General features: G+C 44.5%; 1 protein-coding gene across 1 annotated transcript in view; it reads right to left on the reverse strand.

Annotated features, from left to right (window-relative positions):
- Window positions 1–1,701: 1,701 nt before the first annotated feature.
- TRPC5 (transient receptor potential cation channel subfamily C member 5) overlaps window positions 1,702–14,832 on the reverse strand; it is a 68,783-nt gene continuing 55,652 nt past the window's right edge. The window contains exons 7-10 of the mRNA XM_072876858.1: window positions 5,182–5,388; window positions 4,960–5,001; window positions 3,170–3,259; window positions 1,702–2,436 (exon numbers count right to left, since the gene is read on the reverse strand). Coding sequence (XP_072732959.1) covers window positions 1,702–2,436; window positions 3,170–3,259; window positions 4,960–5,001; window positions 5,182–5,388 — 1,074 coding nt within the window. The remainder of the gene's footprint in view (window positions 2,437–3,169; window positions 3,260–4,959; window positions 5,002–5,181; window positions 5,389–14,832) is intronic.

Below are 14,832 nucleotides of genomic sequence, written 5' to 3' on the forward strand. Positions count from 1 at the left end.
CATCTCTTCTGTGGGGGACTGCTGTAGGGAGAAATCCCTCTCCTCCTGACCCTCCGTCCTGCCATGAGAGCTGCTCCTGCCCCTTGCTGGTAAAATCTGACCAGTGCCAATGGTAGGTATAGATTTTCCAGCATTATGTTTTTACAAATGGAATTCACAACCCAGTTCACAGAAGAGGTGATTTTTGGCAGCCACCCCTGGGATATGCTCCAGCTCATGTAACCTCTCCTGGGAACAGAGCAGTAAGCATGACTGCATGAGAGCGGTAACAAAGCACTCTCATCATATGGGAAGGCCATTTCTGAGCTCCCGGTCAGGACTTGCTTCTGCCAAGAAAGTAGCTGACTAATAACAGCTCTGAAGTGGTGGTAAGTAAGTGCCAATCATCTGTGTTTCTTAGCAACACCACAGAAGAAAGTTCAAGTATCACATTGTTTAAAAAAAAAAAAAAATCACTGTTAGAAATTCAACCATTTTGCCCTTGATGGGGTCATCTTCTCCCCTCTCTGGTGCTCCTTAGGACAAAAGCAGTGACATTACTAGGCCCTGTCCAGCCACTACCACAACTGGGGAAATAAAAGATAACATCTACTGCCGCACTGCTTTTTGTTGCACCTTAGAAAAGGCGCTGCAGAGATGTTCCAGGCTGGCAGATGCAGTTTGAGCTGCTGTTGCTTAGGTTGCCTTTCAGAAATGCAGCTCCCAGGCCCAGAGAAGACTATCTCTCCTAGTACTTGCCATATACCAGGAGGATGGTTTTCTTCCTAAAGCCTGACATCCATCAGAGAGGCAGCAAAAAGCGAATGCAGCAGTGGAAGTAAGATTAGGAATTTCAAAAAACAGATACAGCTCGAGGGGTGGGGTGTAAGGGCAAGGCTCAGCGCTGGGTTTTGGTTCAGCCCATTAGGAATATGAGAACCACACTGAGGTTTGTGCTTCAAGCAGCCACAGCTGGTTTTGGGTCAGTTCATCTACACAGAAGTTGGTAGCAAGGCCAGGTGCTGGCTTCCACCGTCAGCCTAACTGGAAGGTCATTCTGCTCCCTACAGGGGGAATTTCTTATGGGAATTAGGTAAAGAAGCAAATCATAACATCTTCTAGCTGGATGATCAAAGGGGTCTCTTATTCAGTAACAATTTACAATATTAATATAATAAACAACCTGAAAAAACACACACAACTGAAAGAATCAGAGGTGGTATTGCTTAAAGAAAACAAAAGCCAGTTATAACCTGAAACTCTTTTTAGAAAGATTTTAAATATTATTCTCAGCCTCCTGCTAAGCCACTGCTCACCAGCTGGTTGTGTTGACGAGGAAAATGGTGCAGGACGCAGATCGTGTTGGATAGCAGCAGTGATAACCCAGCAGCGGTGGGATGATGATGAGAGCACTGGAGAAATCCTTTACTCGGCCACCAGCGAGTCTGAAGTCTGTGGTGTTTGAAGACTTAAGACCGCATCCGAAGGGATTCCTGTGGTTTATAGTGACCTTCTAAATGGTGAAACCTTTAGTTTAGTATTTGTGAGTGTAAAAAAAGTAAATTAAAAAAGGTGCAGATGGCTATAAAATAGGCTAACATAAGTAGTTATACACTTTTTTTCACCTGGGGACAGAAAGGAAATAGTAATGCTGAATCAGATGAGAGCAAACAATTACAAGTAATTGGCTGAGTTTTCCAGCGGGTGTTAAGATAGCTTTACTTATAGCCGAGTTGTAACGTGATCCTCCTGCCCGTCTTTCCACTGGTTTATAAACAAGTCACAAGCCTCTCCCCATGAATCAAACACATCCTCTGATGAGTCTATAAGTTTGGAATTAGAGGAACAAATACTGGAAGCACAGTGAAGGGAGCTGGTACAAACCACAGGGCACTCCTTGCGCTGTCCTGTAAGTCTTGTGTTCCCACTGTAGTCCACCTCATTGAGGTTAATTTCACTTTTGGAACAATTCTCTTCTCTCTCTTTATCAATCTGAGAATATTTAATGTCTTTCCACATGTAGTGTGGCTGAATAATTCCATCTGAAATAGTGTACATGGGTTCTGAATTTGGTTCAGGTACGTGTCCATTCATCTTGGAGAAAAGCAGGCCCAGTCTCTTAAAGGACTCCTTCTTGGAGCTGGAAAGTCTCTGAACTCTATTTCCATTTCGGACAAAGGAGCGCTTACTGATCCCATTGCTTTTTGGCTTCTCTTCCACCATATCGATCCCAGACATAGTTTTAATTAGAGCAGATACATTGAAGTCCTTTTTTTTGTTGGCTACATTGAAAGACACGCTCTTGGCTTTGGACTTTTCTCCAGCACCATCCTCATTTGTTTCATCCTTTTGGGACACCTCTGTGCTGCTCGTAGAATAACTTCTCCTCTGGGGCTTCCTATTTCCTAAGAGGTCAAGAACTTCATAGCGAAAACTTGAGATGTCCTGTTTTAATTCCTAGGGCAAGAGGAGAGATGAGTTACACTCAGCAGCTTTATCTGTGACATGAAAGAACAATCGTGTTCCCGTGGGAGAGCTGTTCAGAGTTATGCAAACGGCTGATACCAAATCACACTTACAAGAAAACCACATACATCTTCATTATTCAGTGACACACACAAAAAAAGAGTATTGGTAATCCCGAGAATTGGAGACCTCACAAGATCTTTGTCTCCAAAGGCTGTGGGACCAGCCCTCTTGACCAACCCCCTCTACGCACCTCCCCCTTCCCCCCCCCCCCAAAAAAAAGTCAAGACAGTTATAGAAGAGGGGAAACACTGCTGAAATGTAGAAATATGGCAGGAATCCTGTTTAGTTGATAGGCCCAACTTCAACTTTGTTGGTAAGTGTTCTTCGTATCCATTAACCCAAACTCATTCTTTGGCTCTGTCTGGGTTAGGATTAGGAATGTGATGTTGACTCAAATCAGATACTTCATTCCTACCGTTTTCCAATGCTTTTGTCTACGTAACGTATTTTATATTAAAATCTAGGTGATCATATGAGAAGACACTCAAATAATAATATTCTCTGCTCAAAAACCCCTGCGTGCACATCATATATATTCCCAGCTCCAGCAACAGTCCTATTTCCACAGAAGGTTACAAATCATCTTAACAAGTTAGTGCAAACTCTGCAAGTGGCTACTTGAGTTAATATCATGAATTATTATTAAGGAATAATAAATTACCTTGAAATTTTCCTCAGTTAAACCTTCGTTGGTTTTGGAAGTTCTTATCATTGCTGCGACGTATCTTTTCACAAGATTTCTTATCACCTCCTGGAATAGGAAACAATACAAGTGATTCAAGTGCTGGCTCAGACTAAACTCTGTTCTGTCTGTGTTTCACTGAGTTCTTACCAACAGAGGCTGTCCTGAGTCTGCTGTCTAAAAAGAAAATCACTTACCATTAGAAACAGAACACTTTCTTTTAAACAGAACAAACCTTTGGAAAGGGTTATATATGTTCCAGCTTGAATGCTCCGTTGTTAAGTACAGTGAGCAGGTATTTTGTACTTGTTTTGTATATGTAAAAGTCATTGAGAAAAAATTCTTAATGTTCTTAAATGTCCTCAAGCCATTTAATCTCAGCTGCTGAAAGTTTTTAAGATTACCAGTCTCATGTGTACATGCTGTGTATCCTGACAGGCCAAGCTTGCCCTGTGAAGATTGTTTATCAAGTATTTGAAAGCCAAGGAGGGTATCTTGACAAGAAATAACCTGAAGAACAGTCAGGACCCCATGGGGCAACACACATTCACCTTAAACCACATCTGCCAGCTGCCGGGGTGTTCCCTATGGGCAGGTTAGAAACTCCTTTCAAGGCTGCTGCAGTGTCTGTGGACAGCGCTGGAAGGACTGAATCACACCCTCAGTGACTTCTCTAAGGGTTCTCACTCTGTGTTACCTGGGCTGTTTGTTACAGTACAGGTTTTTGGTAGGACGAGATCCGTTTTGCTCTGTGTTCGTGTACCTCCTTGCTGGCTTTACATAAGCAAACTGGTGCTTCAAGCTTGTACATTTATCCGTGCCGGCCAACATACAGAGAGGTTGATCTCTATATACAGAAGAGACTACTCCAAACCTTCCCTTCAATCCTCCATTTCATAAATAGGGATAACAAGTCTGAGCACCACCAAGCATGAAGATGGTCTCCGCACCAAGGTTTTACTGGGAGATTTTTTTAAAGAGATCCCACTGTTGGTACCCGTAAGCTATGCTGTGAAGTTAGAAAGTACCAAATGTCTGTTGTCAGTGGTGACTAATTATGTTAAACATCAACTTCAGATAAAACTACTCTTCAAAAAGCAAGAGATGTCTTAAGAAAGACAAATTACTAATGGTTTTTGACAGTACAGCCTAACGTACCACCTAACAGTCTGGAGAATTTTTTTTTCTTCCAGCATGCTGGCATAATACATCACACTGAATTCAAGTACTGAAGCTGGTGTGTTTAATACAATTTCATCCTTTTGTAGGTTGACTTTAATGAGTACTTTATGACAGGCAGGCTGAGAATAAACAAACCCAGCAAAATTCAACAAAGGAACCATTCCTCCTTCCTGAGCTGTCCAAAACAAAAGAAAATCCCAACCACTGTTGGAGTTAGGGATGCTTTACAAAAAAGAGCAGGAGAGGAACAATTCAGAAGTGTGTAGAAATGCTGTAGAAACAGTTTTAATCAGGATGGCGTGACAGCCTGGTCCCTCTGATGCAATGGGGACGTCACCTTTGACTTCAGCAGCCAGACTGATACTTGGCAAGTTTTCCACTACTTCAGAGGAGGTGAAAGGCTAGGAGTGATTGACTGAACCATCCCACCTCTAATGAGGAAACGTTTTAATCCATGATAAGCAAAATCCTCTTAGGGGACCTACACTTATCAAAATATATTCTGGAAGCAAGCAAGAATCGAGGTATTAGAAAATGAGCAGGAAGAAGAAAGAGCAAGTAAAAACTTTATGTGCTCAAGAGTTTACCTGGTAATGTTGATTCTGAATCAGGTTGTCAGCGTGCCGTTCCTGGAAAGAGAAAGGCACAGATATGTTACCCGTTAGGTCCTGTCTCTAGAGCTCCTGATGGCTCTTAGCAAGTTATGATCCAGCAACCTTCTGCTGCACCAGCAGACCAGTGGCCCTCGTGATCCTGAACATGCATGAGCACCCTCAAAAAATGAAGTATAAAACTAAGCAGCTCCTTACAGTGAACGTTTTGAGGTTTTCATGCCTCTTCTGTTCATTGTCAGAGTCGTTGCCTGGGCACAGCTGATTGTGAATCCACTTGCAAAGGTACCAGACTGACTTGGGACTTGGGACGATGTTAAAAGGAGGGGGCAGAGTGGCACCTTCATCAAAGTAACTCATCCAGAGCTTCGTCCGTGCAAACTTCCACTCAATATCCGCATGGTCCTATGAGAGAAGGAAAGAGACTATCAACAGCTTCAGGCAGGCTTTCCTGGAGCAAATGCCGTGGCTGAGGAGGTGACGTGAGCAATAAAGGATTTCTCCAGCTGCAGGCAAAGCAGTATTGCTTCTTCCATCTCCCTTGCTGGGGGTGTACTTAAAAAAATCAGTGTGAAATGTAGCTCGAGTGTAAAAATACCAACCACTGAGAACTGAGATGATAGCAATATTCAGCAAAAAGAATTTCACATGCTAAAGCCCAGCTTCATCCTTTAGAGGCTGTGCTTATTAGTTTGCCAATACAAGAAGCAAGAAAACACATTTTTATTAACACAAACCATTGTTTCTCAAGTCCAAATCCAATGAATTCTCACATTCTTCCCTGGAAAAACATCTTTCATAGCATTTTTTTATTTGTTTGGTTTTTATAGCATCCATTTATTCAGCTCTTATAAGGAAGTGACACATTTTATGCATGCCATATTTTAAATCTTGTCTCTGCATTATCCTTACACAAAATGGGAGACATTTTAGTGTTTGGTTGTTTGGGTTTTTTTTTTTCATTTATATTATCACCATGCTAGCTTGCTGTGCTCTAGTGTTTTTCATCCCAACAAAGTAAAGATGGAAAGTTAATATAGTGATTTTACAGCTGCACAGATAGGCACGCAGTCCATACAGTCACCAGGAAAGGAATACCGAGTCTATGCAAGGCACTGACCTTACAGACTGCAAAATGGTGATCCCCGAATCAAGCTATTTGCCACCTAGTCTGTGGAGTCAACAGGCTGTTCTGCCCAGTAACAAATTGCATATTCCCTTCAACATCAGGGCAGACATCTACCTACAGCCTGGATTCAGAGATACTGCAGCTATTCAAAATGGATTTCATGCTGTTTCATGCTAGTTTTAAAGTTAAAAAATGCTGGTTTGTATGTTCTGCAGAAATTCTGATATTAGACAGAAAAGGAAGGAAATAGTTTGAAGCCTTCAAGCCAAGCAGTGCTGAACGCAGCTTACAATAGTACACTGAATTTAAATGGTAAATTTGTGTATTGTTATCATTGCAGAGTATAGTGCTAAGCTGATGGTTATGATATTTTAGCTGTTCAGCATTTATGTTAACAGTATCTGACATGAGATTAAACCAAAGCCATGATGATCTAGGCTAAGTAACAGCGCAAGGTAGGAGAAAAGGACAGTGCGGAATTTTAAGTTTCTGAGGAGGTTTCAACCAGGTTGGAACAAGCAGCCTTCTTGAGCGAGGGATACTGGGCTGCAGGGCAGCAGCTCTCAGAAACAAGCAGTGAAGTGTAGGACAGGGAGTTTAATAAAATATGGCTGAACATGCCCAAAAAATTACTACACTGGCTTTCTGGCTATGCTCCGGTGCTCTGACCTGGGTAAAATATGCTCACATTCTGACAGTGAGGTGCAGCTGAACTGCATTTTAGTTGTGTATTCAAATTATGTGCAGCTCTCAATTTAAAACGACTGCCTCAGTGGCCCAGGAGCACATTAGTCTCTGCAGATGGTCTGAATCAGCCCAGAACACTACTGTCCCCTGCCAACTTACTGAAAGGGCTGTTTTCAAGCTGTAGGTAGACTCAGAGAAGCAGCCTGCCATGCCCCTTTTTGCCTCATACATTATCAGACCCCATAAGCAGGGAAACTGCAGCATCACCATGAAGTACTAGAAGCTGATGCTGGTGGAAATGAAGTTCTGGGTAGTAAAAAAATGCAGTTTGCAGCAGCAGAAATAATTGCCACCAAAAAAATAAAAAGGTCCTGCTCATTTTTTCTCCATTTGTCTCTACCTGCAGGCTGCAGCAAGCTCAGCAGAGCTAGAGGAGAGCAGGACAAGCTGGTGCCACGCAGCTGCTGTTCCTCCTTCCCAGCCTCTGGGTTAGTGCTCTGAGCTCCCCAACCAGCCCGCAGGACGACTCCTGCCTAATAACTGCTCGCAGTTAAAGGCAGAGCTGTCCCAGCCTCTTCCAGAAGCAGGGCTGGCTGCTCCCTGCTCAATCCTAAAGGTGCACTCATGCCCATCTTTCTACCTGGTCTGGGCAACTTCAGTTGAAACAGCCTTCAGAAGAAGGACAATGAACGACTGGCATCGCACACCAGGTGAGCCAAGGGGCCGCTGGGGAGGGCGTGCTGCCCGCAGGGAAGGCAGGAGATCAAATCTCTCTTGGCAGAGAAGGGGCCTGAGCTGCAGCTCCCCATGCTCCACCTGGACATGGTCACTACCAGGGAAATCCCAATGGCAGCTGCATCTCAAGGGCTGCAAACAAGAGGTGCATTGCTGGTTCAAGCAGCTAAAGCATTTTGTAGGGGAATAGCTGCATGAGACCAGCATTGAGACCAGTTATTCAGCCCTGCTGTGAGTAAGCCTTTCTCAGGGTGTGCAGGAACTACGAACGCCTGGCAACACTGGTAGCACCGGGGCAGCTGGAGAGTTTAGGGTAGGGCAGTAGCTGAAGCAGAGTGCAAAGACTGTTATTTTGGATAGAGAGATGTATATTTTAAGTTCTTTGTCAATACAGAAGTAGGTGTAAATGTCCTATCTATCGAAGAGTCAGAAGGGAGAAGGTAGTTTGGAGAAGGTTATAAATCCACCCTTGCCTTCTACAAAGGTCCGTCAAAGGTCCAGTGTCGGTGGTGGTGTGGGATCAGGTGTGGTGACTTGGCAGCAATTTCCTTGAGCACATTATAAAAAGGGCATGTCCTGGGCAGAGGTGATTTAGCAGTGGATGTTGGATACTGTCTGTAGAGGAGGAGAAGGCAAATCTATAGCTTGGGGATTGCAAATTAGTTTCTGGGAAAGGAAGGAAGAAAAGGGCTAAAAAAGATTTTCTGCACAGAGTGCTTTTTCTTTTTGTTCTTTCATTTTAAAATAGCTTAATGGGACTACATGGGCTTGACTAGGGGCTGAATGCAGGTGCAGGGCAGCGCTGTGAAACTTAGAGGAAGTTTCTCATTGGGGAAGTTCTGTGGTTGGTCTGAACAAATCCCTGTTGATCTAAATGTGTCTGTGGGTGAGGCTGGTGGATGCGGGCTTCAGCCCCCTCTATATTTCCTCCTGTGCAGTCTTAGTCAACAAGTGCAATATAACCTCTCTTAAAAGACAGACCCTCTGTACAAAGCTCAAAGTATCTTTTCTTTCTCTCTCTTTGCTGCTGCTGTGAATTCCCCAGGGTTTACAAACTCAGCCTGTCTCAGTTATTCACCTTGATGTTTTCAGAACCTGAGCAAATCAGATGAGAGCTCCTGGCAGCAGTTTTGTGTTGGAAATATATAGCAAAGAGACATTTCAGTTTTACTGAGAATGTCTTTGTGTGCCAGGAAACCACCATTTTCTTGGTGAGAGCTCTCTTTAGTGCTGTAAGCACTGAAAGCTGCACACAAAACTACAGCTTTCCTAACTCTCTTCCCTGTGTTGATGCCGTGGTTTAACCCCAGCCAGCAACTAATCCCCACCCAGCCACTCGCTTACTCTCCCCTGGTGGGATGAGGGAGAGAATCAGAAGAGTAGAAGTGAGAAAACTCGTGGGTTGAGATAAAGACAGTTTAACAGGTAAAGTAAGAGCCGTGAACGCAAGCAAAGCAAAACAAGGAATCCATTCACTCGTTCCCATGGGCAGGCAGGTGGTCAGCCATCTCCAGGAAGGCAGGGCTCCATCACATGTAATGGTGACTTGGGAAGACAAATGCCATCATTGCGAACGTCCCCCCTTCCTTCTTCCCCCAGCTTTCTATGCTGAGCATGACGCCATATGGTGTGGAATGTCCCTTTGGTCAGTTGGGGTCAGCTCTCCCAGCCGTGTCCCCTCCCAACTCCTTGTGCCCCCCCAGCCTCCTCGCTGGTGGGTGGGGTGAGAGGCAGAAAAGGCCTTGACTCAGTGTAAGCACTGCTCAGCAGTAACGAAAACATCCCTATGTTATCAACACTGTTTCCAGCACAAATCCAAACCATGGCCCCATACCAGCTACTGTGAAGAAAATTAACTCTATCCAAGCCAAAACCAAATTGCTTCAGCAATCATTCGATACTCAGTTCAAACCTGAAGCACTCGTGAGTTACAGCCAGTACATCAATCATTGTGTTGGCTGTGAATGTGGCCCAGAGGACCACCAGATGTGCTTCAGGTTTTTGGTGCATCTCCGCAGTGACTGCAGGCCACTGGGCAAGGTTTACATTTTTGAGAGCTGCCTGAGTCTGAGCCTGCTTTGCATCAAAGCTGTTGCAAAGATTGCACGTAGGTGAACACTCAAAGCGAGCTCCTAAATACCAATACAGTGAGAGTCCAACCCGAGGGCCCTTCCCTTGCTCAGCCTGGGCCTGGCCACCACACACCCTGCAAAGCTATGCAGCGATGGACACGCCTGGACCTCCTGCTGGAAGGTTCAGTGCTACCTGCAGTGGTGCCGCACTAGCCGCTGATTTTCAGAGATGGGTCGCAGGAGATGGCGTGTTGGAGCCCGCTCCCAGGGACAGCCAGCACGGACGTAACCCTGGGAGGCTTCAGTAGAAGTGGGTTTCCTAAGAGAGAGGACAGGAGGAAGCGCAGGTGCTCTGCCCCTGCACAGGGAGCGCTGGCAGAGGCCACGTACCAAGGGGAGCTCAGCAGTGCAAGACGGGCCCTGCAGCGCTCAGCTGTGGCAAGGAGCTTCGAGCAGACCCACTGTGCAGCGAGGACAGACCTGTGCTGTGTCATACAATGTTCTTAGATGACAACCTTTTGGTAACATTTATAATGAGCTAAAGAAACATATCCACTAGCTTTGCAAGTGTGACCTTGTTGCTTTAGGAATTTAAATCCAAGTTTGGATTTCACTGTCCTCTGAGCTCCTGTTGCTTTTGCCCTTGTTCTGGTCACCGTTTTCTTTCAAGCACTGCTCATCATTTCAGCTATAAAACACTCTGCTTCTAAGAGGGCCGAGCTCTCAAGCTCAAAGAACACATGAACTCAAAGAAGCCAGCACTCGGCTTCTCTGTGAGAAAAAAAACTGTATCACTTACTATCACAATGCGAATGTGTCATACTGGCCACATAATCCTCTTGCAAATCTCTGCCATTTGAAGTGAGAATTAATCTCCCATAAAGATTTCCCCGTGGGATCGCTGCAGCCATCTCACTGTAGCAGTTGCGAGGATTTTCTAATTCAAAGCGATGTATTCACAGATGTGTCAGACCTTAAATAATTACCTGCTACACTAATTATCCAGGATAATTCAAGCATTAATCTCCATCTTTATCTCTGTGTAGAAAATATGTTGTTTACATTTTGTGAAATGTTTTTTATAAAGATTTCTATCACCATCTCCTTGCTGGGCCATATGGTTTAGATCATACTTTGCCAAATAACAGCCAGCTTCTCAGCTGGTAGTGACCCAGCCAGCAGAGCCCCAGCAATGGAAGACCGTTTAGGTCTCTGTATGAGACGGCTACCACTGCCGCAGCCTCTAGGTTCCTCAGCCTCTTCATGTGTTTAGTATTTCAGCTCCCTTGTGGCTGGAAACCTGATGGAGGAAAATGCTATTACTTTTAACTTTGCACATGGGAGCTGAGGTACAGGGCTGTCCCGTGGAAAGCCTGCGGCAAATCAGGGGCCTGATCTCGTGACTCTTGAATTAGCATCCCTGAAAGCACTGGGATAGTTCTGACTTTACATTAGCTCAGGGCTGATAGGCTGAAATGGATTATGGCAGCTCCCTGCACTCTGCTGTTGCTGTTGTAGGATGGTGTAGAGCCTGGCACAAACACTCAGTTAAAACATAATGCTGAGATGACGGTAACGCTCAGCAGCCAGGCACTCTGAGATCTTCAAACTTTTCCACTGTAAAACAATCACAAGACCATGAGTTACTTAAGCTCCTCCATGCTACACAGAGGTGCACAAGGGCTTCTGCCCCTTCCTCTAACGAGAGGGAAGAAGCATGGTCCTGGGATGCAAATCTTCCCCACACCCCTTTGGAAAGAATAATGTATAAAGATACCTAGCGTCTTTCTAGCTGGCCCAAAAAGGGCTGCGTGTGCCTTTTTTGTGTTTTGTTACACAACACTCCGTCGGCTAAGCTGGAAATCAGGCTGCTGCCTGTCAGATGCAGATACAGATGGCTGTGACAAGGCCCTCAGGACCAGGCTGCCTGGCCGTGGCCGAGCGCCTCGCAAGGAGGCAGGAGAAGCTTTCCCGTTGTGCTGGGGATGCTGGCAGAAGCCGGTGTGATTTCTGCATCAGGAGTAGCAGGACTGCTCTCTGCTGCTGTCCCAGGAGGTGCCAGCAGCAGCCCCACAAGATCAGGAAGTGCCCAAGCCATAGTACTTTCCCCTAGGAAGGAAGGAGGAGATGCAGCGTTTACCTTTAAAAGGTGCTCGCTGCTGACATCTCTTATTTGCAGCCCATTGAGTGAGGGAGGCTCGGTGCCCGAGAGGCGCAGGAACTTCAAAGGTGCTTTTTTGCTGTGCAATTAGCTGCGTTGCAAAGTGTAGGAGAAGTCATTAAACTCTATTTAGCGTATTTCTATCTCACGTGCCTCTTTATTGCTCTTTGCTAAACCCAGGGCAGGAAACAGCACAGAAAATATATCAGCAGTGGCTTTCAAGCAGGCTAGCACTAGAAATACACCCCTGTGTGTCCTGAACAGAAAGCATTGCAGAAAGAGGTTTCAGGAGAAAGTTAATCTTTACAGAACCCGACACAGACAACTCTTGCGCAGTTTCAAAGCAGTTAATTTTGTAATATGTGTTGGGCAAACTGGTAATAACATCAGCAGAGCTTGGGGGTTTAATGACAAGCTCAGAGAAGCTAGCAGCAAAAATCCAAGCAGGCTATTTGAGGTAAATGATGCTTAATATTTTTCAAAGAAAAATATGGCATAGAAAGAAAAAAAAAGGCTATGAGAAAAATCAGGGACCTGCAAAGGCAATTAATGCATAGGTAATTCAGCTGCAGCTGACAACAAATGACTTTGCTTTCAAAGCTGGGGATGACATACTGGAGGATAAGAACTTAATAGGATCGATCTCAAAAATAATACAAGAAAAATTAGTAAAGGAGGACAATCTAGCATTAGAAAGAGCAATTAGAACAGTCAGGGAATGAGACAGCCAGAGAAGAGATGAAAGTACTGTCTAGCACAAAATCACATGCTGCACTGGGTAAAGCAGACAGAGTCCTGACCAGCAACCAGATGCTCACACCAGGAGAGCTGCCGTGGCCCCACGCCAACCACACACGGCTTTGAAGAGGAACGTGTGGCAACGCCATGGGGAGAACAAGCCCACAGCAGATGCAAACCAGCACACACAAAGCGAAGGAGTGCCCAGATGTGAGGGAGAATATGCTGGGAGAGCTGCAAAGCGAACGCCATGCGGGAGCATGCAATGCAGGCAAATGGGCAAGGGCAGGGCCTGCAGCATGGGGAGGGAGAGCTGCTCCCTGGGGATGCAGGGCGTTTTCTGGCTGCAGCACAGAAAAGGAAAAGGACGTTCATGAAACATAGGCAGGTCCTGAAGAAATACTCATAAATAAATACCAGCACTGGGATACAAGAAAAGTGAATTCTTGGGCCAGGATACAGGTAAAGACTTGATTTCAGAAAAGAGCTATCCTTATCTGGTAAAAGGCAGAAGGCAGCAAGGCCCTTACGTGAGGAAATCAAACAGAGCACAAGGGAGAAAAAACACAAAATCTAAATTTTTACATAGCAGACATTTCAGATAAGCCATCAATGGGATTGCGAGCCTTAAAAACTGGAAAGCTGGATGAAGATCCCACTCATGGCAGAGCCCAAAGAAGAACAGACTGTAACAAAGGAAGTTAGGAATAGCTTCCTTAATTTACAGTGTCCGAGGTCCATCACTTCGAACAGAACACGGGAATGGCCAGTTCAGTGTCAACAAGACATACAGCACGGTGACTGTGTTTTATAATAAGATGGATAAAGGACTCCATGTTTGGAGCATAGCCAAAGAGGCTTAGAAATTATGGCAACAGGGTAGGTCACTGGTTGCGATGGAAAAGAAAATCACTAATGGTTTCTGAATACACAAAGTCAAGCGAAGAGCACAGGCATTCACTCCTGAGTGGCACCACAGCAGACCTATTAGATGAGCTGTTGCACTGGCCATCGCTTCCCCAGAGTGGACCTCCAGACTGCGAGTTGGCTGATTTTCCCAGCTCCGGGGAATCAGTTTGTTTGTACTTGGAAAATGCATGCTTTAGCATCTCTGCTATTTATATCTTCCATGTGCAGAATATATTAATAATTAAAATTTTTATTATAGCTTGCAATGCGCTACATTCCACGATGTATTTAGGTTATATATATCAATTACCTTTCATCTCCCACCAGCATATTGGATGGAAACAATGATAGCTAATGAGAAGGCCAGGGAATATATTTGAGAAAACACAGAGAACTATGGCTTGTGCTAGTTTTAGTGCAGTTCAATTATTTGAACTGGCACCTTTTTTTTTTCTTCAGTCATATTCCAACAAAGTTCAGTTTTTATTTTAATAGTCAAATAAATCAGAGCAGTAGGAAGGTCATGCAGACAAATAGTTCTCTAAAAAAGCCTCAGCAGGAAGAACAATGAGAAAGGTTTAGGCTAAGGCTTTGTTCTTCCTGCCATCCATTCTCTCTCCTTTATCACTGTCTGATAAGAGCCTCTTTTCATGCTGAAAGTCAGAGAGATAAGGTGCATCTGTGCTGATAATGTTAACTACCTCCAGCCAGGTCAGAATCAAGTAATTCACACATGCCTGTAGAGAAATGGTGGGCTGAGAAGGTATGTCTAACCCAAAGTGCCTGAGTGTTGATGAATCTGTTAGTACCATGGCAAAAAAACCCAAACCAACTTTGCCTCATTTCTACTTGCACTATTTCCAGAATATTATCTTTGATTTTTTTCTGCATAGCTGGTCAGCCTGGGATTTGAGTCTTCCAAGGAAGAAGAAATGTCTTGAAGTTTATTGCTAGACTGTTGGGAGTCAGGTACAAAGGAGAATCAAGTACTTCTCTGTACCCCTCTTTATTTATTTGTTTCTTTTTTTTCCAAGGGAAATTAGTCCCAAGAAGAAAAATCCCAGTTTGGATCCACGTGTGAATTTCAGGGATCCAGTCTGTGCCATTATAAGGATGTGATTTCAGCTGCAACAAAGGTATTCAAAGGTCTAACAGTTTATTTAATGTGTTATTTAGGGCCATTTGTAACTTTTAGATCTGAACTCTGATTATGAATAATCACAAAGCACATTTGATGTTCTTTGCCACTGACTCCTATGCTACAAAAATGTTTACTAGAATATCTGGTCACGTCGAGCTGACCAGAAGGGTAGTAACACAGTAAATTCATTACTGGTCTGACCCTGGGAGCTGTTTTCATGTGTTGCTGGAATTTCCCTGAATCAAAGCTCCAAGCCTCACTGTTTCTCCTTAAGCTT

Source organism: Ciconia boyciana, chromosome 12, assembly GCF_034638445.1.
Source record: "Ciconia boyciana chromosome 12, ASM3463844v1, whole genome shotgun sequence".
NCBI lineage: Eukaryota > Metazoa > Chordata > Aves > Ciconiiformes > Ciconiidae > Ciconia > Ciconia boyciana.